Source organism: Acinonyx jubatus, chromosome A3 (assembly GCF_027475565.1).
Source record: "Acinonyx jubatus isolate Ajub_Pintada_27869175 chromosome A3, VMU_Ajub_asm_v1.0, whole genome shotgun sequence".
NCBI classification, from domain to species: Eukaryota; Metazoa; Chordata; class Mammalia; order Carnivora; family Felidae; genus Acinonyx; species Acinonyx jubatus.
In genome coordinates this window covers 94,166,548-94,192,448 of record NC_069388.1, presented here as the reverse complement: position 1 = coordinate 94,192,448, position 25,901 = coordinate 94,166,548, and the positions used below count along the sequence as shown (strand labels likewise).

At 39.3% G+C, this 25,901-nt stretch overlaps 1 protein-coding gene across 5 annotated transcripts in view; it reads right to left on the bottom strand.

Moving 5' to 3' along the window:
• The window catches only part of CTNNA2 (catenin alpha 2), a 1,092,768-nt gene that overhangs the window by 100,000 nt on the left and 966,867 nt on the right, over nt 1-25,901 (bottom strand). For all 5 annotated transcript variants that reach the window (XM_027072095.2, XM_027072097.2, XM_027072096.2 and 2 more), the window contains 3 exons: nt 15,163-15,255; nt 14,165-14,321; nt 8,082-8,282 (listed from right to left, as the gene is read on the bottom strand). In XM_027072095.2, coding sequence (XP_026927896.1) covers nt 8,082-8,282; nt 14,165-14,321; nt 15,163-15,255 — 451 coding nt within the window. The remainder of the gene's footprint in view (nt 1-8,081; nt 8,283-14,164; nt 14,322-15,162; nt 15,256-25,901) is intronic.

The following is a 25,901-nucleotide window of genomic DNA, read 5'->3' as shown; positions in this document are numbered from 1 at the left end:
AATTCACTGATAAGGAAGAATCCAGCTAGTACTAAAGAACTGGTAAAATACAGAAAGGCAAACCAGGTAGGGAAATCATTCTGGAATCACTTTAACAAGAATAAACAGAACGCTGGCATGTCTGGATGGCTTAGTTGATTGAGCATCTGACTTTTGATTTCAGCTCACATCATGATCCCAGTGTTCTGGGATTGAGCCCTAGCCCTATGTCTGACTCTGCACTGGGCATAGAGCCTACTTGGGATTCTCTCTCTCTCTCTCTGTCTCTCTCTCCACCCCTCCTTGCTCTCTTAGTCTCTAAAAAGAAAAAGGAAAAAAAAAAGAATAAACAGAAGTCTGTTCTCTGGTTTTTAGATCCTTCTGTTATTTCAGGTCTTCCAGCCACAAGCAAAGCTTCCCATTTTTCCAAATCAAACTATTTCTGGAATACTCCAATGATATAGCACATGTGCTCCCAAACAATTGACTGTCAGCACATTCCTCTTCTCTAGGATTCAAACAACTATTACTGATGTGGCAGAGGATCTGGGTGAACTTGCTACTGCCTCATTTGCGCACAGTTAATACATCCTGGCCACCAATTCCTATGGACACCAGCACAGACAAAATATGCAGGCCCTTCTGCTACCCCACTGCTACTATCCTGGAGGACATTAATGCCCCTGCAGTGACAAAGAAATATTATGCCATTTGTGGTCCCCACTATTCTGAACCCATAATGCGATTCATACAGAATTAAATGAATATCCTTCCTTTTGGTTTTACTTTGACAGACAGGCACGAGACAAGAGCTATTTGTTCCACTACGTTGCTCCAAACGTATGGCACATGAATGTGTGATCATTAGCCTTTCTATATCCACCCTAGCCCATTTCCACTTTCACATTAGGTTATTATAATCCTAAAATTGTATCTCTTACTTTCTCAAGTTGTATCCTCTCCTAGGACTCTTTAGCCACTCATGCTAAGAGCTGAACATATCTGAATTCTAGCAGAATGCATTAATTATGTACAAGTCATGTAGGGAAGATATTTGCATGTTTCTGCGTGGCCAGAGTTTTCTGAGCTAAAATGACTGGTAACTTGGTTCAAAGCATGACTCAATAGCAGTCCATTTAAAATAGAGAAAGAACCTGGAGAGAGATTTATATGTTTACCTCCCCATAAATTTGTGTTTACATTTCAAAGGGGGATAAAACCAGGAAACATTCATTTATATCCCCAAAGGTTTATAACGAGTAGGGAACCTTTCCTGAAGGGAGTTTATTAACATTAAAGAGCAAAGATTTTTCTCCTCTTCTCAGGAGGGGAAGAAGGCTGCTGAACACAAATTCCTATATAAACTCCCAGATGCATAATTTTGTGGTTCCTCTACTGTGGCACCTCCTCTGAGTGTGCAGAATTCATCTGCCCTCATCGCATTGCCTTAAGAGGGAGAATGAGGGATGGGAAACTGGTGTGTGTCCTCTGGGCCAGAAACTTTGCATTTGCTTTCAGGAAAAAGTAAATATAGATGTTAAAACACATTAGCCAGGTCCCTAAGATATCTAGAGTATGTAGATTTCAGTCATATAGAAAAGGCATTGAGACAAACTATACATTGCCTATTGAAGGACTATTAAGTAGATGAGATTTTCTTCTCAGTCCTCCAATACTTCTGACTTCCCACCACCATGAATACCACAACCACCAAATAAGTAAGAGATTTCCTCCATATCCTAATCATTTTGACCTTTCAGAGAAAAATAAGATACTTTATACCAATAGCCAGGGTTATATTAAAATGCATTTAAAAGATATTAGGATGTCTAGGGTGAACAATCTCGGTCATTACAGCTTCTGTTGAAATTCATTACTTTCATAATCTAATTTCAAAGTCAGTCATGGAGAAGTAACTTAGACTGTAATGGCCTTTCCTATCTGTAATATCTAATATTTTGTCTTCCCATAAGCTGGCCTTTCCACCTCCTTCTGATATTGATTTTACCTCTGTCTACACACCCCCCCACCCTCGCCACATCCAGCTACTGGGATAGGCAAGTCACCCACACCTGTCCAATGATAAAACCTAATCCTACTAGCAACAGAATCAGTCCAAATAGAGTAAGCATACACTACGTGGCCAAGCAGATTGCTCTCATTTACTATATACAAAGTGAGAGGAAAAGAAGTCTCTATTTATCTTAAAATCCTGAGCAGTAAGCCAGAGGCTGCTAATGGACATATTCTCTAGTCAGAATTAATGAAACATAATGTCCTAATTTTTTATATTCACTTAATCAATGCATTTAAATTAAATGCTAATTCTGTGATAACACTGCTCTAGGTCCTACGTACTTACAGAAACACCTGCCTCTAGGAAGTGATGATCTAGCTGGGGGTCATTGAAGCAGATATTGAAGATGACACACAAAACATCAAAAGACTGATACAGTTCCCTATTCTCTTCAACTGAGAATGAGCCATGTCTTCAAGTATAAGTTCAATACACAGAAGCAGAGGCGGAGGAAGAAATGGAGAATATCACAGGAAAGAAAGTGGAAGCAGAATGAATATGTTTTGCCTGGAAATGATTACACCTGTCTGGGTAAAGCACAGGGTTCAAACAGAACCTGTTTGAATAGGTTGAAACAGAATGGTTTGAATGGGCAACAACTGTCCATATTGGGTGCAGTCACCAGAAAGTCAGTAAACAATAACACATTTATTCTGAAATCGACAGTATTAACCATCCTTGGATGACAAAACATCAGGCAATATGGGAGAAGCTATGGCCCAGAGGCATTAAATAGTTTAAGGTTATATTTAGTTAGTAAAAGTCAAAGAATTGAGTTCTTCTGATTCCTAATCTGGATCTGTTCTACTACACTGTACTGACAAAGCTTTACCTTTTGTTACAGTTTCCAATTTTGGTACTTCCTGTTTGCTGATCCTCTTATAGTTTTTGGCAAAATATATAGAAATGGTGTAAAAAATTCCTTGTTGTTCTTATGAAAACTTTACATTACAAAAGCATGAAAGTAAAAATTATACCATCTCTTCCTAGTGAAGGAAGACCTCTAAAAAGGCAATATACTATAAGATTCCAACCATATGACATTCTGGAAATGGCAAAACTATGGAAAGCCGTAAAAAGATCAGTGGTACCAGAGGTGGGAGGGGGAGAGGGATAAATAGGCAGAGTACAGAGGACTTCTAGGGCAATGAAAATATACTGTATGATACCATACATAATGAATTATACCATAATACCATAATAATGACACCATAATAATGGATACCTGCCATTATACATTAGTCTCAACCCACAGAAAATACATGAGTGAACAGTACTGTAATCTATGGACATTGGACCCTTATGAGGCATCAATGCAGGTTCTTCAGTTGTAACAAATGTACTTCTCTGATAGGGCATCCTGATCATAGGGGAGCTGATGCCTGCTATGGGGTCAAGGGGTGTATGGGAAATCTCTGTACTTTTGCCTCAATTTTGCTGTGAACGTTAAACTATTCTAAAGAAATAGTCTTAGTAAAAAAAAGAAAAGAAAAGAAAAGAAAAGAAAAGAAAAGAAAAGAAAGAAAGAAAGAAAGAAAGAAAGAAAGAGAGGCACCTGGGTGGCTCAGTCAGTTGAGCATCTGACTCTTGGTTTTGGCTGGGGTCAAGATCTCCCATTTCATGAGATCTTGACAGCACCAACACTGCTTGGGGGATTCTCTCTCTTTGCCCCTCCCCCATTCATGCATGTGCATGCTCGTGCTCTCTCTCTCGCTCTCTCTCTTTCTCTCTCTCAAAATAAGTAAATAAAAATTTTAAAAACAGAATGAAAGAAAACTATACCATTTGTTTGGACCACATGTTCCTAAAATATTGATATTTTAATCTTCATATATGCAGTGCCCACTAACATGGAGTCCTCATTTAAAATACTTTTTTTCCTATTTCCTCTTTTTCTCCCCCCCCCCCACTTTTTTTATTTGTGCCCTCTAAAGAGGGGACTGCTGGCAGAATATCAAAGATCCTTCAACCCAATCACATTCACATTGCCACAAGCTTATATCAGCTATCAAATTTATAAAAATGACATTTCAATATAATCCATTCAGTGAAGATGAACTACTCTCTATATATCTAAATATGCTATCACTGGATGTACTTTTGCCTCCCCTCAACCTCGTGCAGCAATCTGACTTGGTAAATGAGATCTCTTAAGATGGGTCTGGTCAACCGTGCATACACTTACTACCAAGTTGTTGGCAATTTGTTCCATTTCAGGTTTTATTGAAGAGCCCATCAAATATGCTGTGTAAGTATTTAATGGGTCTGATGTAGATTAGGGTTGTGTTTTCATCACCCTAGATAGTTTTTATAAAAAATAGATAATTTTTTATATAATGTCGCTCTAGGATTTTAGCATATGAATAATCCACAAATTTATTTTCTCAAATTTAACTCAGCATTCATAACAACACAAAAAGCATTCTTCAACAAAACACTATCTTTACTGAGAAAGTAATTCATGGAAAATCAACCACAGACTGTTATGTGACTCTTTGGATCCCTTTCAATTTTTAGCCACGCAGAGAAGGCAGTCAGGTAGTAAAATGGGAGTCTTTCTGCAGAGGTGTTCCCAGGCAAGATTTACATGTCTCAATGGGGGCTGGCCTATGTTTGCAAATCCCTTTAACAGCAAAGTCTGGTCAACTCAAGATTTGAGCGTTCAGCCCTTTTTTTAGATTCTTCTTTGTAATTTATATGTAAGTCTTCTCTTACCACATCCCCTTCATTTCTCTTATCCTATGGCAACAGTACATAGGCTCCATTTTGCCTTGTTTAAACTTGTCCCTGTTTTGGGATATTTCTTCCCCTTAGAGCATCTATCCTCAATGGAGGCTATTTTGTCTACCCTCCAAGAACCTCTGGTACTGTCTGGAAATCTTTTAGTTGTCACAGTTTGGAATGGGGAAGAAAAGAGGTCCTCTAAGCATCTGGTGGGTAAAGGCCAGGGGTGCTAGGTATCCTATAATGCACAAGACAGCTACCCTCCCTCAAGAAATAATTACCTACACTGTCAGCAGTACAGAGATTGAGAACTTCTGCCTTAAGGTCTTGAATGGAACAACTCAGACATAAGCGTGGATAGAACCTGGTAGGTTGTGGTAGGCAGAAGGAAACATGACATTTTGTCATCCAGATTCTGGACTGCTTTTCTTTTTCCTCATTCTTCCTTTTGGCTCCTTCGCCTCTTTGCCCACTGCCCCTTTTGATCTCTCCCCAAATAAAATGGACTCTCAGGGCAAAGTCTGATAAGCTCAAAAGAAAACAGTGAACAATTCAACGTGGCTTTAATTTAAAAAAAAATCATAAACCAAGCACTAGCTGAAAAGTAGAAATCTGGGCATTAATAATATGCATAGCAGTTTTTATTTTGAGGACATAGGTCTCCCAAGCACAGCCAGACACTGACAAGAGGACTAATTCAACAAAACTGCACAATCATAATCGCCAAACTGCTCCTACAGTCTTCCCTGAACTCCAAGTGTCTGGTATAGTCCTAACAATTCTCATTAGCATCAGTGAGTTAACAGCTCAAGCTTTTGCCTGCACTTCTTTGACAACCTCCCTAGTTACTCCTAAAGAAACAGTATCAGTTCCGCTTAAGAAACAAAACTGAAGAAAGCCACAAAATGATGTGTATACATTGTGCATTCTAGTTCTTAGCCCACCAACATCTACTTTTCCTTGACACATATTCCAATATTTTCAACTGCAGGTGTGTAGAAGCTATTTCAATCTCTTCAACCTGATGACTTTCCTAGTTATCATCAATAGTTCTTGAAAAATATAAAGAACCTAAATGTCTTGTGCATCTTCTCTGTTCCATTAAGATCTGGATGTGGACTTCAGAGTCAGAAAGGTATATTTAGTTAAGTCCCTACAGTATTCAGTCACTGCAAGGAAGGGTTGGAATAAGTTTTAAAATCTCTGACAGTTAACAAGTAAGAGCAAAATCTTAATGAGCAACAACAGTCCTGAATGAATTGCTCTGTTTCATATTTCATCGATTTTGTTGTTTGGAAAAAAAAAATCAACCAGAAAGTCATTTACGTTTCAAGAATTTGAGCAAAAATTATGTAAAAATATTTCCATCAACTAAGCATGCTGCCCTTGCCTTTAAGCAGATTTTGACCCAAATGGGCATCATGTCCTCTGTTCATTAAAGCAGCACAAAAGACATTGAGAAAACAACCCCAGAATATCTCTTGAACAATGCCTGAGTTCTTGGTTTGCACAAAGTCACATGTAAGGTGGCAATATGCTCTGTGTCTTTCACCTTTTACAATGAGCGTTCCAATGAGTCAGGAGCAGTCCTGTGTTCAGAGTCCTGTCTTCACATCTTCAATCCTTCTCTGCTGCTCTTCCCAGTCTCAGACCCAAGGGAGTGCTACTATGTGTTTGACAGACCATGTGATGTTCAGACTTTGTAACAGAATAGAGCGAATGGGCCAGAAACTGAGAGCCACAAAAATGTGAGAGGGTTCCCTAAAGGGTGAAGAAAAGAGTCCTTATACTGGAGGGTAAAATGCCTGTTTTTAATTCTTCCAAGTGAAGAAAGAACTGAGTGACTTGCTTTGTGCTACTCTATTGAATGCAAAGGGCAAACCTATTTGAAAGAAAACAGTGCTCAATTTCAGCTAATTAAAATGCAGATATATCTTATTATCATTATTGTTATTATTTCTAATTCTATGTCTGCCATGATTCTCAAGAGCAACAATCCCTGGATGTTCTCTTTATTATGTGACGTTACACTATTCCCTTTCTGCTTATATTTCAAAGAGAACAAGCAATGTCTCTGTTTATCTGTTGTTTTTCCTTGCTATTTCAGACTAACAAATATCTACAGAAGTCTTTGTAAATAACCTTTTCCCTATAGAAAGAAACCTATTTCGACTAACATGCTGTATCATGGAGAACTTGATACACTGCTTTATCTGACCTTTCAGAAATACATTTATTATTTCTTTTAATCCTAATAGGTTCTGCAGTCCAGCTATACAACAGGAAAGGCCCCTATTGAAGTCTGAGGAAAGGTCCTTCTGTGCATACATGACTCAATTCTTTATCTATTCATAACCCCATCCAATAAAAACTTAAATTCCCTTTTTCTATTCCTTTGTCGTCTCTACTCTAAATTTTCTAACCACACTTCCACCACCCCCCTCCCCCATATACAGATAAATGCACACAGCTTTAGGTACTTGAGAAAGGTTCTGAAGCCCAGGAACACTAGCCAAGAACAAAAACTACTAAAAATAGGCCAGGCTTTGGTACAGTTATGGGTTATTATGCTAACTCAGTGAAAGTAAGTTGTTGTTGTTGTTGTTGTTGTTTTTTCTCCATCCCAATGCACCAGGGAGCTACGACAGGCTCGCATGAGTAACCATGTCTTACCATAGCAGTGATCCCCCAGGGACAGCATGTGCCCTAGAAGAAGGCATAGAAGGCTTTCCTAGAGGGGCAAGGCACGTATTCAAGGTCTGACCCATTTTTAGCTGCCACCATCCCCTTTTTTTGATAACTTCATATCCAGACACTACCTAGAGCCTTAAAACTTTTTCCTAGTTGTTCACAGTCCTTCCTCAAGAGCCAATCTTCTCAAGAAATAGACACAGAAATGGTTTCAAGTTCAAGATTCCAAGTTCCCATCACACCTCCACTGTTTTCTAGATTTGTGACCTTTTCCAATCTCTTAACTCATTTCAACCACCACTTTCACATTTGTAATTGGACATAATAAAAATCTCTCTGCCTACTTCATAAGGTCCTTGTGAGAATCAAATGAGACTACAGATAAAAACTATAAAGTAATATATAACACACACATGCACGCACACACATACAAAACAATAAAATTGTTCTTCTGCTATAGTTATTCAAATTCAAGAAACCAAGAGTATTCTTATTACCATGTGTAACATTGAGGCACAGAAACCTATAACAGACAATGCAAAAGATTTATTCAAATACAAAAATTAATCATGGCATTGACATTTTGGTTGAATCTAATATCCGTGTTTACCTGTCTCAGAGAGCAATTTTGTAGCTTCCAGAACCTTCTCAGTATAAACACCAGCTTCATAGTTCTCCATCTCAGCATTGATGATGTGTATAACTCGAGCTGCCCGGCCCCTAATGGCCCCTGCAGTCCGGTCCAGAGTGTCCACGTCCCCTTCTTGGAGGGCTATCACACACTTGTTCACATCCTCCAAGATGTGATTCTCTGTGGAAACACACACACATACACATTGTGCATTGATATGATTTTATGCCACTCACACACTTAGTAAGCAATCTAAGAGAGATTCATCAACTATCATGAGCCATCATGCAAATCTCAAAACATACCTTTATAACACTGAAATAACATTTAAAGAACATAGTGTATAATTACAATAGCAATTCTCAACCTTGAGCACTAGCTAAAGGGCTCACAGCATCATACAGAGTGTGAAGGTGCCATCCTACTAAGTTTCTGATTCCATAGGTCTGGGATGGGGCCCAAGAAATTGCATTTCTACCAAGTTCCCAGGTGATGGTAATGCTGTGGGTTTGGGGACTATACTTTGAACACCACACTTTGAACATCTTTTTCAATGTTTCAGATTTATTTCATTTTAGTAGTGGTTGTGGCAGTGAACACGAAGTCAACCTGATCACGCAGAAACATTTCCAAACATGACCAGAATCAAGCTTTGGGTGCCTGCTTATTTGATCGTTTTTATTTAGCAGGCATTTAAGGGAAACTCTAAAACAAACAATTGTCACCTCATCCATCCTTAAGGTCACGTCATGCGCAAGGTATATACAGTAGGAAAACTGACCAGGTAAAGAGGATCACAATGTTCTCCACAACTAAAATAACATCGGGTCTTGTGGCTGGTTTCGTCAGTTTAGAGTCAAGGTCAGTCACCACTCTCCCTCATTGCCCAAAGTAGAATCCAGGCAGGCAGGCTGGGGAGTTTCACTCTCTAGTAGCATAGAGAAAACATGCAATCTGGTCCCTCATGGTTTTACAAGTATGGAATTTTGTATTTCACATGTCCTAAGTGAGATCTGTAATTATATCCCTTAAACATTCTTTGGAAACACAATTCTAAGGAAATGTTGAAACATTTAGTGCTCTGTGGAAAGAAAAGAACTTAAGCTGAAAATACACTCACATATACACACACTCACTATAAATAAAGAGAACAAGTGAGAAATAGTCTAAAGTAATCTGGTAACTTCAAAAAATTATAACTGTCAAATTCAACAGTTAATAAAGGATTAAAATAAATTATTACTTCCTCGAGAAGTTTCTAGGGCTACCTGTGAAATTAAAAGTTCCTACCTAAAGAGGGAAAGGGTAAAGTATTGCACCAACACCAGTCTCCACCATGGATCTCTCCTACTTTCCTGAAGCCAGTCAGGCAGAAGGACTAAGCGTTCTGTCAGGACCCTCAGCAGAAACTTGCAAAGTATAACTTACTCTGTATCATGGAACCTCTGCTTTGACCTCCTACAATAGGATTACCTTATTTGAACCATTACGGATTTCCGATTTCTACATTCTCTTGTTCCCTAATTTCAAATAGAAATTAGAATAGGAAAAAATGAGACAATTTTAATATTCATATTTTTTAAACTCACAAAAAGTAATACTTTCTGAATGCTGATATTTTCCTGAGTAAAATAGAAACAGCTGTGACAATTTAGACTTTACAAAATTTTTAGTTTGGTTAAGGAACTTTTGAAAACCACCCCTTTCTGAAATCCTGGATTGTGTCACGCAAACTCACTTAAAAGGACACCTGGGAGAAAGGTTTACTCAAATGCAACTTGGTACAGAATTTCAAATACAAAAATTTGATTTTAAAAGGCCTCTTTCACTGCTCTTCTTGCCGCCCTGCTGGATCTCTCCAGACAATTCAAATATGTCCAGGTCTCCAAAAGTATGCAACTGGGAGGGTCTGCATATCAAAAAGCATGCATCCATCCACTATTGTCTTTGAATAACACAGAAGTACAACAAAAGCTACTGCTTTTCCATGCATGGAATTTTGAGATCCCATCTCTGTTCTAACTGCATTCAGAACAGAAATGGAATGTGCTAATTATAGTATATCCTAATAATTTCTCTGGAGTTGATAATTTTTTTTTAATTCTAAGAAGTCCACTCATGACCTAATATCTTAAAATGAAATGATAGGTTTTAAAGGGGAAAAGAAAACAACTATTTCCCAAACTAGAAATGTACAACTCATTTAATTAAGACACAAGAAAAAGAATATGCTTTAATAGATATAAATGATACATATTTGAAGGAGACTAGCAGAAGCTGAAAACCCAAAACACCAAAAGCATTGCTTTTAATTAGGCAAATCATCAATTAATTCGTTCAATGGTCAGTTTAATAAATCATGCTGTGTGAATAAAGTATTAATTTTATTAGTTTTATAATTTATTGACTAATTTTTTCTTAATCAAGTTGTTTTTTGAAATGCTAAGATAATTTGCTCAGGATTTCCCAGCATTTTCCAATCAGGGTACCCCTGTAAGGGAAAAACGAATCACCATTTCCTCATAATAGTAGTTCTTGTAGTGGATGGTATACATGTAAAGGCTAAGATTTGGAATGCCTTAAAATAGATTTGTATTCTATTAAGCTCAGTACCAACAATGTATTTCAAAAAGAATAGTACCTGTTCCTAAAGACATGTCATCTGGTCAAAAGATCATATGTAATGTATATGTGGATTCCCAGACCCCTTATAATAACTTCCCTCCTCATCTCTTCCCAACCCTCTCAGGTCTGAGCCCAACAGTTTGGGAGCACACTGGTCTAGGATCTATCAAGAATTCCAGTGAATTATTTGAAGGCAAAATCCACACTTGATTCATTTTTGCATTCCTGACAGTGCCTTATACACAGCAGGTAATCAAAGAAAAAACACTGAATAAACATGTTTGTTAATAGGAGACCATTTTATGTACTTTTATTCTAAGGTATTTTCAAGAGAAAGAGTTCAAGAAGTAAAGACAGGAATGCTGTCCCTAGAAAAGAACACAGTAGAGAAAGTAATAATAAAAAGCACAGGTATTCCAGAGAGGGCTCCATTGCTGGGAAAAACCGCTCAGGTACTTTGGATGTCATATCCGGATATGAAGCATGGCTTTTAAACATATCATAAAACACTTGACTGCAATATATTTTGTAATGAATTTGAATTTTTGCAGCCTTACTGTTTCAGAAAAGATGAGTTTTGTTATAAAAATCACTGATGACCAAACTATTTGATTATTATAAAGCTTAAAGATATAGATTCTAAATTCAAAACCTAAGTTCCTTGTTTCCTTCTAAAAATTCCCACAAACTCAAGACTCTGGAGTCAAAAGAAAAATAAGAAAAGGCAGACAACAAAACACAACTCTTGGACATTATGGGATTGAGTTAATCTCTTCTTCAGATCTTAGATGGCTGCTACTATGTGAGCCAAACCCAAGAATTAAACTGTCACACGGTTAATGCCAACACACTCATTTTAAAACACTATTAAAAATTGTAGTTTTTACCCAGTGGGGAAAAACTTAAGTGTTCTAACATAGCCATTTCACTTTTTTATGAGCCTGGGCCACATCTGAAAATTGGTTTTGCTTCTGTAATGTTAATAGCTAGCATCATTGCTCCTGAAACTTGTTGCATTTCATATGGACAAATTAAGCACTCAGGCACACAGGTTCAGGTAGCATGAACAAAACAAAACTGTAGTCTTTTGCAAACAAAGATTTTTTGGTTGTTTTTAAAATAGAGTTCCCTGCCAGAATAGATATTCCCTTAAGAAGAAACTGATACATAAAATGTCATTAATGCCATTCCAAAATATCTCCTGGGCCAGACTTGCAATTTACTGATGCAAATATTTTGGCTTCAGCTCAGAGAGGAGATGAGAAGTAGTTTCCCCAACAATTGGGCTGTATCCATAGCCCACCGGCAGGACAGAGAAGGCTGGGTCATTATTTGTCAAGTCCGTCTGTAGAAAGGTAGCTGCCACCTCCAATTGTCAACTCCAAAGGCATGCTCCAGCAGGCCCTGCCAAGGCTGGCTCCCTGACAGCGCCTGTTCATTTTCCTGTCATGGCATGCCGCGGCACTTGTACCGCTGGGGTTGGACTGCACAGTGTTATCAGCGGAAGCCAAAGCCTTTTCTTGTTGCTGGTAATAATGAGATGCACAAAGGAATGGCAGGGAGAAAGGTGGCAAAGAGGCAGGGCTGGTGGAAGAAAATTAAGAAAAGCTTTGCACTATTGAAACGGTCTGAGATAAGACCTCCTCACCTTGCTTTTCCCTACTCTCAGAAATTTTTGTACATGCATTTAAAGAAAAGGAGAAGTTGGGAAATTTTTAAGTTCTGAAATGATTCCTCTTTGCAAAAGGTAGTCCAATATTTTCTACTCATTTGCAGGAAAAGGGGAATGCAGAATAACATTTCCAGCTATCAGGATTGCTGTGAGATCTGAGGCCGGTTAGGGAGAGCCACTGCCCTGTCTCGGGGGGGGCCACTGTAGTCATCCTGGGAAACATTGACAAGACATGAGACAGAAGCGGCCACCCTCTTATTCCACACCATCCAAATCCCCAACATGTCTACCTAAACCATTGCTATGCATTGCATGAGAAATGCACTTCTGAGATATCTTTTACTTTATTAGGACTCAGCCATCAACGAAGCCAATCTCAGAAATGACAACATATTAAGGTCTTTATCAGCTAGCCGCCAGATATGGGGGTATTTAAATGAACAGCTGCTTTGAAAAGTCACCAGAAACAGAGCATCTTGGGAATGAAAAACAAGACAGGCTTTTGAAAAAGATGAGAGAGTGGAATGAGGGTACCAGAGGTGGAGAGAAGAGAACCCAACGAAAGCTGGAAGCACCAAAGGTAATTTCCCACTATCCTAACTTACTGAGAATTATGTAGCTTCTGAAGAGGATAATCAGGATTTTCATACCATCTCTGCCCAGTTACCTCCCCACTCAGTGCAGGCCCTGGGATACTAATATCTTTCTTACAGATTTTGGGGGAGAATTAAAGCAAACAGCATAGTCAGGCAAATTCTAGACACTGAAGAGGTATTCACTCATGTTTCCCATTTTTCTTCTCTTGCTCTCCATGGTTTCAAAGTTGGGTTTTTGATTATCCATCAGATCTACAGATTGGACTCTGCTGCTCTCAGACATAAGCTTCAAACACAAGCCCCCAGTGGGAATTCATTGTCTGTTTCTTCATGAAAAGCAAAGACTGCCCCTAGACAGTATTTCCAAATATGATGAGCTCCCCCAGAAATTCCTTCTACAGTGTTGCAGTCAGATGCCCCTTCTGCCTGGATCCCACCAGCAACGCTGTGACCCCTTCCCTCTCAGGCCTCAGTTGGCCAAGGACAGGCAGGCCTTGGTCAAGGCCAGGTCTACCTCTGAGTAGAGTCAACATCTGGTCAGTTTGAATTATCAAGGTTCACTTGATTACCTTTAATGCCTCACAAGGGAGGCTGATATTTGCAGCAACCCCCTGCCCAACTCATCCCACAGAGACTCTTCTTGGTGAACTGTGCCAAATGTTTGTGGGCAAATATGTTTAGAGAAAGGTATCACAAACCTGGGTAACTTCACTTATTGGAAAAAATGACCCCCTTAAACACAGCCAAATTGGGCTAGCTGACTTTTTTTTAATTATTATTATTTTAAAATATAAACCATGAGAACTAACCAATCTCACATCTCATACCCTTTTTTAAGATGGGTGATTTGGATGTATCCAAGGCCAATCTGCTTTAAAAACTCTAGAAGCTAAAAAGAAACCCATGTCTCCTTAAATAATCTCTTCAGTTTGCTTATCTCTTAATCAGAAAGTTGTATTTCCACACCCGCCCCCCATGCTTTGACCCATTGTTTTGAAATAATGTGCACACAAAAGAAAAATTTCCAAGAGGGTGTTACAGTCACATTTGCAGAGATGACTGAAAGCTTACAGGGCCAAGAAAAGCACTTGAAACCGAGGCCCATGACATTTGCAAGATATTCCTAATTCTGTTCTCCAGTTGCCTTGAAAGGGCCTATTTGTGATTACCTGAGACAGAAAGGAAGTCATCCACTGAGGTGATGTCATCCACGGCCTCTGTCAACACTCGGACCTGCTTCTCCCACTGGTCTTTGAAGACGTCCATGTTGTCCTGAGCAACTTTGCTCTGTGGTCGGGCAGCCAGTGTGAGAGCAGCATTGATGACCTATTTGTTAGAAACAATCCAGAAAGATGCTGACTACACTATTTAAGAAAGAAACAAGAAGGTCAGGGATCACATTGAAACCCTGGACCCTGTAGTTTCTCAGGGGTTCTAAGTGGGTTCTCAGTGTTCAGAAGACGATCAGAAACATGAAACATGAAGTATGTTATCAGCTACCATTAGTTTTTGTTTACGTTGTGTTTCTTCTTTTTTAAATGGACAGATTTTATGTTTTTTGTTTTGTCTTTAGCTCTTATTTATTTTTCAGAGACAGAGGGAGATAGAGTGTGAATAGGGGAGGGGCAGAGAGAGAGGGAGACACAGAATCTGAAGCAGGCTCCAGGCTCTGAACTGTCAGCACAGAGCCTGATATGAGGCTTGAACCCATGAACCGTGAGATGACCTGAGCTGAAGTCAGACGCTTAACTGACTGAGCCGCTCAGGCTCCCCTCTTCTTTTTTTTAAGATATAGTAATTAGCCTCAGGTTTCAAAAAGTGTTTACTGGACAAGTCCTATTTACTTAATTCAGATGTGGTAGAAAGCTAACTCCTGTTCTACATGTGCAAAGTTGTAATTTAGTTGAGACAAGGAAAATAGTAATGGAACATTTAAAAATCAGCCCAAAATAAACAGAACAAAGTCAGTATGAGTGGAAAAGACAATAATTACCAGAGTTATTCTGAATACTGGAACAGTTAGAAATTCTTTTTGAGAAAGGTACACCTTGAAACAGCTCAGGAATGATGGCAAGACAAGGGAGGGAGGGACATGAGGGCCTGAGTAGAGAAGTCCCTGAGTATCAGGTCACCAATGGGCTTTTGAAACAAAGTAGATGAGGCTTACCTGGGGACACAGGCTGTCAATCTGGGTGGCTGCCATCCGGACTAATTTCACCCCTTCCTCATTGTTGGAAATGGAACAGGCCAAGTTGGCAACCTGGATTGAAAAGGATTTGAGTGAAAATCATGTTGGGGCAAAGGGGAAGTGTACTGTTGCATGACCTTACTCCTTCTCTGGAGTCATCTCTTCCAGGGTAATCCTGCTACAAATAAGGATGCCTTTCAGTGATTTACCAAATATTACTAGCTATTATGCTACATTAGACATTTAGTCCAGAAAAGTAAGGTGCTAATAGCAAATTATTGCTTCAAGATTCTCAAGCACACACAATAATGTATTTTAACTGGGCTGCTTTGATCCGTTTTCCTCTGTGGACTGCTCTTGTGACTTATACTCTCACTTGAGCCCCCTAATACTCAGCATGAAGTGTGGCCATGATTTTGGCCACATAAGCGCTAAGCTCTGACCAGTGAGAGAGACACTGCAGTGCACTTAGGATTTAAAGGAGATTCACAAGAAGTTGAAAATGAAGGTGTTCTACCCCAAGGAACCCATATCTGCCTGTCAGAGTCTGTCAGGAAACTGCTAGTCTACCAGTAGCCCACTCGAGGACTTTCAGGGGGCAGGCAGGTCTGAGAAACAGATAGGAAAGGCTGATATAATCCAGTAGGCAATGATACAGTGTACAACAAATTAGAATATGTGAGTTTTGTAAAAAGGCATTCAGTTTTAATTTTTTTAAAAACATTATACCAGCCAAAACAGCTGCACTGAATTTAAGCTCCCTGGTCAAGCGTTTCAATTGGTATTATTCCTCCTCTTCAAGGAGTGAGAGGTGGTAATACAAGGTCAGATTGATTGGCCAAGGTCAACAGCACACAAAGCTACCATCAGAACACTGATCAGTCCCATCAGACTGATGCCAAGAGGACAAGAGGATGGGGATTAGAAAGGGCAAAGGAGAAGAGAATGGCCACCAGGGCTAGGAGCAGGAGGGCAAGTAGAACAAGTGATTAGCAGACTGAGAATCCCCTGAGCCTTGTGGCCACCTGCCCTTTTGTATCCTGCCACCTCTGCTCTCCAAAACCAGGCTGCCTCTCTACCATGACTTCATGCGCTGGGAGATTAAAATGCAACACACGTGCGGAGTTCTGAATGCAAAAGAAAGCTTAGTCAGACAGTGTGAACAGCATGGAACTGGAGGCCAGGAGGCTTAACCAATAACTAGTTACAGAGTCACTTCACATTTGGAGGGCCGTTTCCTTATCAGCAAAATGATATATGTAGATGGTGATACTAGGAATGCTTACAAAGATTACTTCAGTAAATCATTATCATTGAGAATCCCATTTTGAAGCTTTTAAGGAAGAACACTTTACTTCTATTGTAGTGAGAATATGTACTATGAGAAACCACAGATGGAATTTCCAAACATTAATTATCAGTTTCTTATATTTTATAGTTTATATCTTGGATTCTTCAGATAATTTTCACCATTTTACTCAGTTTTCCAAGTACGTCTGTTTGAAAGACAATATACCTTCCTGCATCCATTTATAGGATACTAAATGCCCAGAGGTATGAGGCTTCTTGGAGGCAAAGCAAGAATTACAGGTTCTCCATTTTTTTGTTATATTGTTTCCACTCCATATTTTTATTTATCTTTGTTGTATTTGTATTCCAGTGTATTTTATATTCCAAATACCACATGATGTATGTGACATAGAATTGGTGCTCAATACATGTGTTTTGAATTAAAGAACAGTTTTAATAGTTTTTTATTGCATATATTTGAAATACATCCTAAAGACACTCTCAAAGATATAGTTGAGTTACCCCTTTAATCTGACTAGACAAAGTTCATACCACCTTCTAGTAGATATTTACCAACACTATGGTGATAAACAATGATTCTTATTTTTTGGTCCACTGTTTGAGTCCAGAATGCAGAGCTCCTTGTTCATGGTGGCATGAAAAAAAAAAATCGGGGTAGTGTAAATTTTCCAGAAAGATGTATACATTTAATTTACAATTCTTTAATCTTCAAGTGATTTCTTCCTAATTCTATTGTTGAACAGCCTTCCATTTTATGAAATGAGGATTTCAGATGGTTTTGTTTCCTCTCTATCATCCTTTCCTGGTGTGTGAGACTTGCAATCACACTCTTGCACAGCAGTGGACATAAGCTGAAGAGTTTGGCATGTGGCTCTGTAGAATGACAACAAGGGAGCCTTAGGGCTGAGAAAAACTAGGCTCCTGAGTGAAGGAGATGCCAACCAATAACTTCTACATGGTGATAACAGACTCTTCCTTGTGTATCTTTTGAAATGGGTCTTCATCCTTTATTTAAATAAACTCTATTATGACTTAGATCTAATATGGGAACCTCATTGCCTGGTTGAATCTAATTAGGGGGAACAGGGCTAGAAACACCTAGAAAAAATGAAGAGCCAACAACCCCAAAAGTCCTTTAATTATTCTCCTTAATTTACTGATCCATAAATCCTGAAGTCTGGCAGCCTCCACTCTGCAATGAGCTCCTGCTGTTTAAGTCCACTTAAAATCAGAATTTTATTTACCTTGTATTATACTCTGAAACATTCTGAAACTATTTCCAACACGATGCTCAGGATTTCACAATTTCCAAAGGCAGGCAGGTTTACATATCTTAAATTGGCCATGGATTCCATCCAAATTCCTGTTTTCCTTAGGCTTGCCTTTCTGCTTCTCACTGGACCCATTGGCATGATGGTGACTCTGAACATGGTTGTAATATACCGTGATTTCTACAACTCTGGCACCAAACACTGAGTTTCCATCTTTGAGGCAGCTCCCAATCATTATTGTATCTTAAAATGCCTGCTCATATCCTAGCAATAGTCCAAGACCACTGTATACACATAGTAAGTACTTGATTACTTATTTTACCTGTTCTTTAACTACAGGTCTGATGCTATACTAGAAACCCATAAGATAAAATGTCCTATTTTTCAAATCACAAGATTCCCCCCCCCCCGACACCTTGTTTTTTTTTAACCAATTTATCATGATAACCTTTCTAAGGGAGGTGGGGCAGGAAGGGAATGGTAAAGTAGAATTTTTAGACATTTGAAAAAGATTAATATGAGTTAAAGAATAGACAGTAGTTATGCTAAGTGAAATAAGTCATACAGAGGAAGACAGATACCATATGTTTTCACTCTTATGTGGATCCTGAGAAGCTTAACAGAAGACCATGGGGGAGGGGAAGAAAAAAAAAAGGTTAGAGAGGGAGGGAGCCAAAAAATAAGAGACTCTTAAAAACTGAGAATAAACTGAGGGTTGATGGGGGGTGGGAAGGAGGGGAAAGTGGCTGATGGGCATTGAGGTGGGCACCTGTTGGGATGAGCACTGGGTGTTGTATGGAAACCAATTTGAAAATAAATTTCATATGAAAAAAATAGACAATAGATTAACTGATTACTGTTACCAGGCTGCAACCCAAAAGATGTTGAGCAATATGTTTAAATTTAATAAAACCTTGAAACCTGCTTGAGTCAACTAAGCAGGTAACATTTACTGGCTGGCTGTGGCTTCTGATTTTTCCACTCTCGAATTGTTGACAAATTAGCTGAGGAGTCAGGAGTCATCTGCCATCATGGAATCTTAGAAAACAATAAAGCATATCATTTATGGTTAGGTGTTGGGCTATTTAGATTGCTTTGGGATTTCTGAAAGGAACCAGATCATGAGTAAAAATGGCATTGCTCCTTGCTTTAGCTAACCATGCTAAATTCCCAACAATCTCTTTGGAGAGGAAACCCTCCTCTATACCTTCTGAGAACAATGAATTTGGGGAAGCCAAAGCTGAAAAGACTGAGCCAAATCTTCTATCTTTGACTTAGTGTCTCAAAAACCAGTTATCTTGAGGAAAAGGAGGAAGCTTAGCAGCCATCACTAAATTGTGTGCTGCTAACTACAAGGGCCTTAGGAGTTCAGAGAAAAGAACAGTCAGTAGTCCTGGGAGGGAATCAGTCAGCACATCATGGAGAGGTAGGATATCCATCTTGCAACACTTCTCTTCTGATTGCCTAATTAGTATAATTTTCAGGATTCTCAAAGATTATATTTTGCTCTTCTGGAGGCACTCTGTGTAAACAGGTGAAACAAACAATGATATCACCAGCAAGATTAGAAAGACAAGAAGTCAGCAAGGGGAAGTGATACAGATTCCCTTAAGAAAGTAACTTGCTTCTTGGGAGTGCCTGGGTGGCTCAGTCCGTTAAGTACCCAACTCTTTTTTTTTTTTTTCAATATATGAAGTTTATTGTCAAATTGGTTTCCATACAACACTCAGTGCTCATCCCAAAAGGTGCCCTCCTCAATACCCATCACCCACCCTCCCCTCCCTCCTACCCCCATCAACCCTCAGTTTGTTCTCAGTTTTTAAGAATCTCTTATGCTTTGGCTCTCTTCCACTCTAACCTCTTTTTTTTTTTTTTTCCTTCCCCTTCCCCATGGATTTCTGTTAAGTTTCTCAGGATCCACATAAGAGTGAAACCATATGGTATCTGTCTTTCTCTGTATGGCTTATTTCATTTAGCATAACACTCTCCAGTTCCATCCATGCTGCTACAAAGGGCCATATTTCATTCTTTCTCATTGCCACATAGTACTCCATCGTGTATATAAATCACAATTTCTTTATCCATTCATCAGTTGATGAACATTTAGGCTCTTTCCATAATTTGGCTATTGTTGAGAATGCTGCTATAAACATTGGGGTACAAGTGCCCCTATGCATCAGTACTCCTGTATCCCTTGGGTAAATTCCTAGCAGTGCTATTGCTGGGTCATAGGGTAGGTCTATTTTTAATTTTTTGAGGGACCTCCACACTGTTTTCCAGAGTGCCTGCACCAATTTGCATTCCCACCAACAGTGCAAGAGGGCTCCCGTTTCTCCACATCCTCTCCAGCATCTATAGTCTCCTGATTTGTTCATTTTGGCCACTCTGACTGTCATGAGGTGATATCTGAGTGTGGTTTTGATTTGTATTTCCCTGATGAGGAGTGACGTTGAGCATCTTTTCATCTGCCTGTTGGCCATCTGGATGTCTTCTTTAGAGAAGTGTCTCTTCATGTTTTCTGCCCATTTCTTCACTGGGTTATTTGTTTTTTGGGTGTGGAGTTTGGTGAGCTCTTTAGATTTTGGATACTAGCTCTTTGTCCGATATGTCATTTGCAAATATCTTTTCCCATTCCGTTGGTTGCCTTTTAGTTTTGTTGGTTGTTTCCTTTGCTGTGCAGAAGCTTTTTATCTTCATAAGGTCCCACTAGTTCATTTTTGCTTTTAATTCCCTTGCCTTTGGGGATGTGTCGAGTAAGAGATTGCTACGGCTGAGGTGAGAGAGGTCTTTTCCTGCTTTCTCCGCTAGGGTTTTGATGGTTTCCTGTCTCACATTCAGGTCCTTTATCCATTTTGAGTTTATTTTTGTGAATGGTGTGAGAAAGTGGTCTAGTTTCAACCTTCTGCATGTTGCTGTCCAGTTCTCCCAGCACCATTTGTTAAAGAGACTGTCTTTTTTCCGTTGGATATTCTTTCCTGCTTTGTCAAAGATGAATTGGCCATACGTTTGTGGGTCTAGTTCTGGGGTTTCTACTCTATTCCATTGGTCTATGTGTCTGTTTTTGTGCCAATACCATGCTGTCTTGATGATTACAGCTTTGTAGTAGAGGCTAAAGTCTGGGATTGTGATGCCTCCTGCTTTGGTCTTCTTCAAAATTACTTTGGCTATTCAGGGCCTTTTGTGGTTCCATACGAATTTTAGGATTGCTTGTTCTAGTTTTGAGAAGAATGCTGGTGCAATTTTGATTGGGATTGCATTGAATGTGTAGATAGCTTTGGGAGCACCCAGCTCTTGACTTCACCTCAGGTCATGATCTCATGGTTCTTAAGTTCAAGTCCTTCATCGGGCTCTGCGCTGACAGCATGAAGCCTGCTTGGGATTCTGTCTCCCTCTCTCGGTGCCCCTCCCCTGCTTGTTCTCTCAAAAAAAAAATTAAAAAAAATTAAAAAAAATAAGTTTATTTATATATTTTGAGAAAGATAGAGAGAAAGTGGGGGAGGGGCAAAGAGAGGGAGAGAGAGAATTCCAAGCAGGCTCTGCACTGGCAGCACGGAGACCCATGCAAGGCCTGAACTCACAAACCATGAGATCACGACCTCAGCTGAAACCAAGAGTTGGACATTTAACTGACCGAGCCACTCAGGCACCACTAAAAATTTTTTAAAAAGAAAGTAACTTGCTCCTTGAACTGCATTTGTACCATTGGCATCCACTCCCTAACCTTTTAATAATAAACACAGTTGGCCAGAAGCAGATATTCCAGAGACGATGATGGTTAAAATCCATCATCGATGATGGTTAAAATTGACAAAATCATAAATGCTTAGAGCCCTCACAAAAATATACTGTGATCATTTAAAATGCACAATGTTTTCCATTACCAAACAACAAAACAAAAAACAAAAACCCACACAGTTCAAATCTCCAAACAAACAGCCCATCATGGCTGTGAAATTTGGTTTTGTGTAGACATCACTACCCAAAGTAGCTCCATCTCAAAAATGCCATAGACTTGTCTGAACATTTACAAGTAAAGCCAAAATGCCTGGAAGGCTGAGCTTTAATTAAACATTAAAAATCTCTGCTAATAAAGTATTTAGGCATTTAACTCCAAAGTGATACGAGGTGCATCAGAAAGACGAGAACATTTTCTTCTTTTCTAGTCCTGGAAATCAAATTACATTTTTAATATTCGTAATTCTGTTCAACTCCAAACACCAGCACATATTCAGTGCATTCAACCCCCAAAACACTTTATCATTTCATTAATTTTTACAGCTTCAGGTATCATTGTGGTGTTTTAAGAAGAGCATACTATTGAAATAAAGTAGAATAGCAATTTGGAGGTTTATAAAGTGCTTGTTTCTCATGTTAATATTGCTTCATCATTGTAAATTTGAGCACAAAATGAACTTATTTACTACTAAAAGGGAATTTATGGCATGTCTAGTCACCACAGTCACCTATCCATATAAAACCATAAAGAGATGATGCCACAAATTCCACACCTGCTGTTGTTCTCTAGAACACTCAGGGGAGTGAAGGGTGCTATGGTCTTGGTCTGAAGATTTACTCAGCTATCTGCACTGATAAGATCAGCACACAAACGGCATTAAAATATATGTGCCTAGCTTGTATAGAATTTGTAGGTTTCTACAGAATATGCCTCTTATGTTACAGATGGGGTTTTATAATTCAGGAAGAGACAAGATGATACCCTAGCCTGAAATGTGAGAGGAAAGACAGGAGCTGATATTAAGACGAGGGATTTGACCTTAAGAGGATGATGGACTTCCACAGACATGGACATCTGAGCATATTTCATGGCCACCTTCACAATTTGATTTGAGAAGAGCTTGAAAGGTCTGGATGTCCCAGAACATGTTTGTTTCATGCTGAGATGTCATGGAATCCTTTTAAAATGCAGCTGCTTCGGGCTGAGATGAGTTTATCAACTTCACTGCTAGTAACTTAAGTTCTGAAGGTTAGAGGGCACAGCCAACAGGGATAATGTGATCAGGGAAGAATGGCAAAGGAGAGGGTGGCAGCTGGGGGACAGCAAGACAACACTGCGGTGGGGGGGGGGGGGCAGAAGGAAGTAAGAAGTACTTTTATGCTCCTGTCTTTAATGACCTCTCTAAAGCATCTGGAACTCTTGATTATTCTATACATTTTAATTTTTAACATCATACAATGGTCAGGATCTTGGGCTATGCAGTTGGGCAGCTTGGGGTTTGCATCTTGACTCTTGTCCTTCCTTGCTGAGCAGGGTACTTTACCTCTGTAAGCCTCGAGTTTCTCAACTATAAAATAGAACTATAAAATAACAAAAAAGTGGCAATAAGGTTGAAATGAAACATGACTAGAGTACTTAAGTCAACTTGGTTGAGCATCCAACTCTTGATTTTGGCTCAGGTCATGATCCCAAGGTTGTGGGATTGAGCCCCAAGTTGGGCTTCACATTGAATGTGGAGCCTGCTTAGGATTCTCCCCCTCTCCCGCTCTGTCTCTCTCTCTCTCTTCCTCTGCCACTCTCCCCTGTGTGCTCTGTCTCTCAAATAAAAATTAAAAAAAAAATTAAGTTCTTATTGTTAATATTACTACATAGGAAGTAACAGAGGCAGTGATAGAAAATAAAGGGATGTCTACTTTACATATGATCATTCATATAATTTATCCTTTCATTACGCATAATTTTATTAAAGTTGCGATCTCCACTTGCGTCTTGCTCACAGCTTATATCACAAATATTTTCCAGATTCTCTATATACCTGTAATTATTTTTTTAATAATTAGTAAGATTCTTGAATGTTTTTGCTTCATTATTTGGTAAGTCCATTCCCTTTAAAAAGGGAATTTATTTAAAGGAGTTTCCAGTGTTTGCTTTTACCAAAAACAAAGTAGCATACATACGTCTTTACGCATCCAGTTTTTGCTCCCGTCAGAAGTGGACTTTCTGGGTCAAGCAAACTGTTCCAGAACTTGCTTACATGTGGCCATAATGCTTGCCGAAAGCCCCCTAACAACAAATGAATTGCTAATTCTCCAATGTCACTAGCATCAAATCCCACACTCTGACACTGTTTCTTCTTGCCTTCTCAGCCATAACCACATCATCTGAACACCTTTCCAACCTTCATTCTACAAATCAGTTATATTCTACCAGTATAAATCAGCATTGCTTAAAAAGTCACTTTACTGGCCACCTGGGTGGCTCAGTTGTTAAGCGTCCAACTTGCGCTCTGGTAAAAGTCACTTTACTGGCTTCCGCTCTGGTCATGATCTCAGCTTGTGAATTCAAGCCCCACATTGGGCTCTCTGCTTTCAGCACAGAACCCACTTCAGATCCTTTGTCCCCATCTCTCTCTGCTGCTCCCTACTTGCACTCTCTCTCTCTCTCAAAAATAAATAAACATGAAAAAAAAAAGCCACATCATGTTTTCTCAGTGAGACTGTGAATTCTTGTAGGACAGAAGACTTCACTACACCTAGCACATAGCTGGGATCACAGATACTCAATTCCAATTTTTTCATTTACCAAATCCCCCAGGTTCCCTCCATATGTATAAAGCAGAGGACTATTCAACTTGTCATAACCTGGTCATAACTAGAAGGGCCCCAAGTTCTAGGATCTGATATTGGGAACAAGTGTATGTTCTCTGTGCCATCCTTTTTGCAGCTTTATCAAATCAGCATTGAGCAGTTAATACTAAATGAAACTTGTACAAAATCCTGCCACATGATGCTAGGCAGCGATTTCTTCCCAACCCCACCACACTTTGTATCCTGGCCTAGGCTTCTAATCTATTAGAACACAAATCTGCATTCCTAGGGCTCCTTGGGGATACAGAACAGCACTTTTGTCTGTGTTCTTAGGTACATATACCACTTGAAAATGCTGTTTGCATGCCTCTGCCCAAATTAAAGTGATCAGTCTGCCCTGTTGACTTTAATGGAGGTAATCACCAGTTCACATTCATGAACAAATTGATGTGCTTGCTTCATAGCTGAATCATCAGCATAAATCTATACCTTTCATATATAAAAACCTCAGTGGCTTAAAATAATGCAATAAAATATAACCTAATGCCTTCTTGATGCCTGTTCATCAATAATGTGTGGCTATGTGAAGAGGATAGGAGATATTTAGAATATGTTATCTAAAATCATGCAGTGAATATAATGTCATTTTAATTACTGAAGGCCTCCTGGGATTCTGTTTTCTCCATCCTTTCATTGAGGAAATGAATTATTATTTTCACTGTTATTTGGTTTTTCAGAGTCCCATGTAATAAATGTAATCTTAACTGATTTCCAAGTGAATAGAACATGTTGACCTTCATATATGTAAGATGACTCCCTCAGGGGGCCCAGAGCCCCAGGATCTATCTCTGGCAGTGGAGACTTTTAGCAGAAGCCCACATATTTTTCCAAAGATCTAGATGAATAAACAAGTGCATCTACTCTGTATAGCTTGGTCATACATTTTAAGATGACAAGTGAAGTGTGGAATCAAGGCCATAACCACAGTGCAGAGGGAATCTATCCAAGCCAATACTGAATGTGTGACTTCAGCCCCCTTTGCACAAAATTCCAACTTGAAAAGAGAAAAGTCCCTACTTCTACTTTATGCCTCAGGGTTTTTTGTTGTTGTTGTTGTTTTTGAGGGGTGGGGGGATAGGGGGCAGTGGTGAAGATGCCTCCATCAGTTAAATTGTTAGTAATTGGCCAAAGCTTAATTCATGGTCCACATGTCTCTGAAGACTTCCCATTCACACCAGCGAATAGATCACTCTTCTAAATGTCTTCAGGATTACTGCCTGCACCACTATTGATGACTTACCACATACTATTGTTTTATTCATTACTTGTGATACATGCAGATGGATAGATAATTACATACATGCAGAATTAAATATGCAGACATACAGATATCATGCATCTTCAATTAAAATTTAACCTTCTTTAGAATGGTTGTGTTTTATTCATCTTTATGGTCCCTACAGCTCCCTGTACAAGATCTTTCACACAGCAGATATAAATGTAGTTCCAAGGGGTGCCTGGGTGGCTCAGTCGGTTAAGTGTCTGACTTCAGCTCAGGTCATGGTGTCACGGTTCGTGCGTTTGAGCCCCACG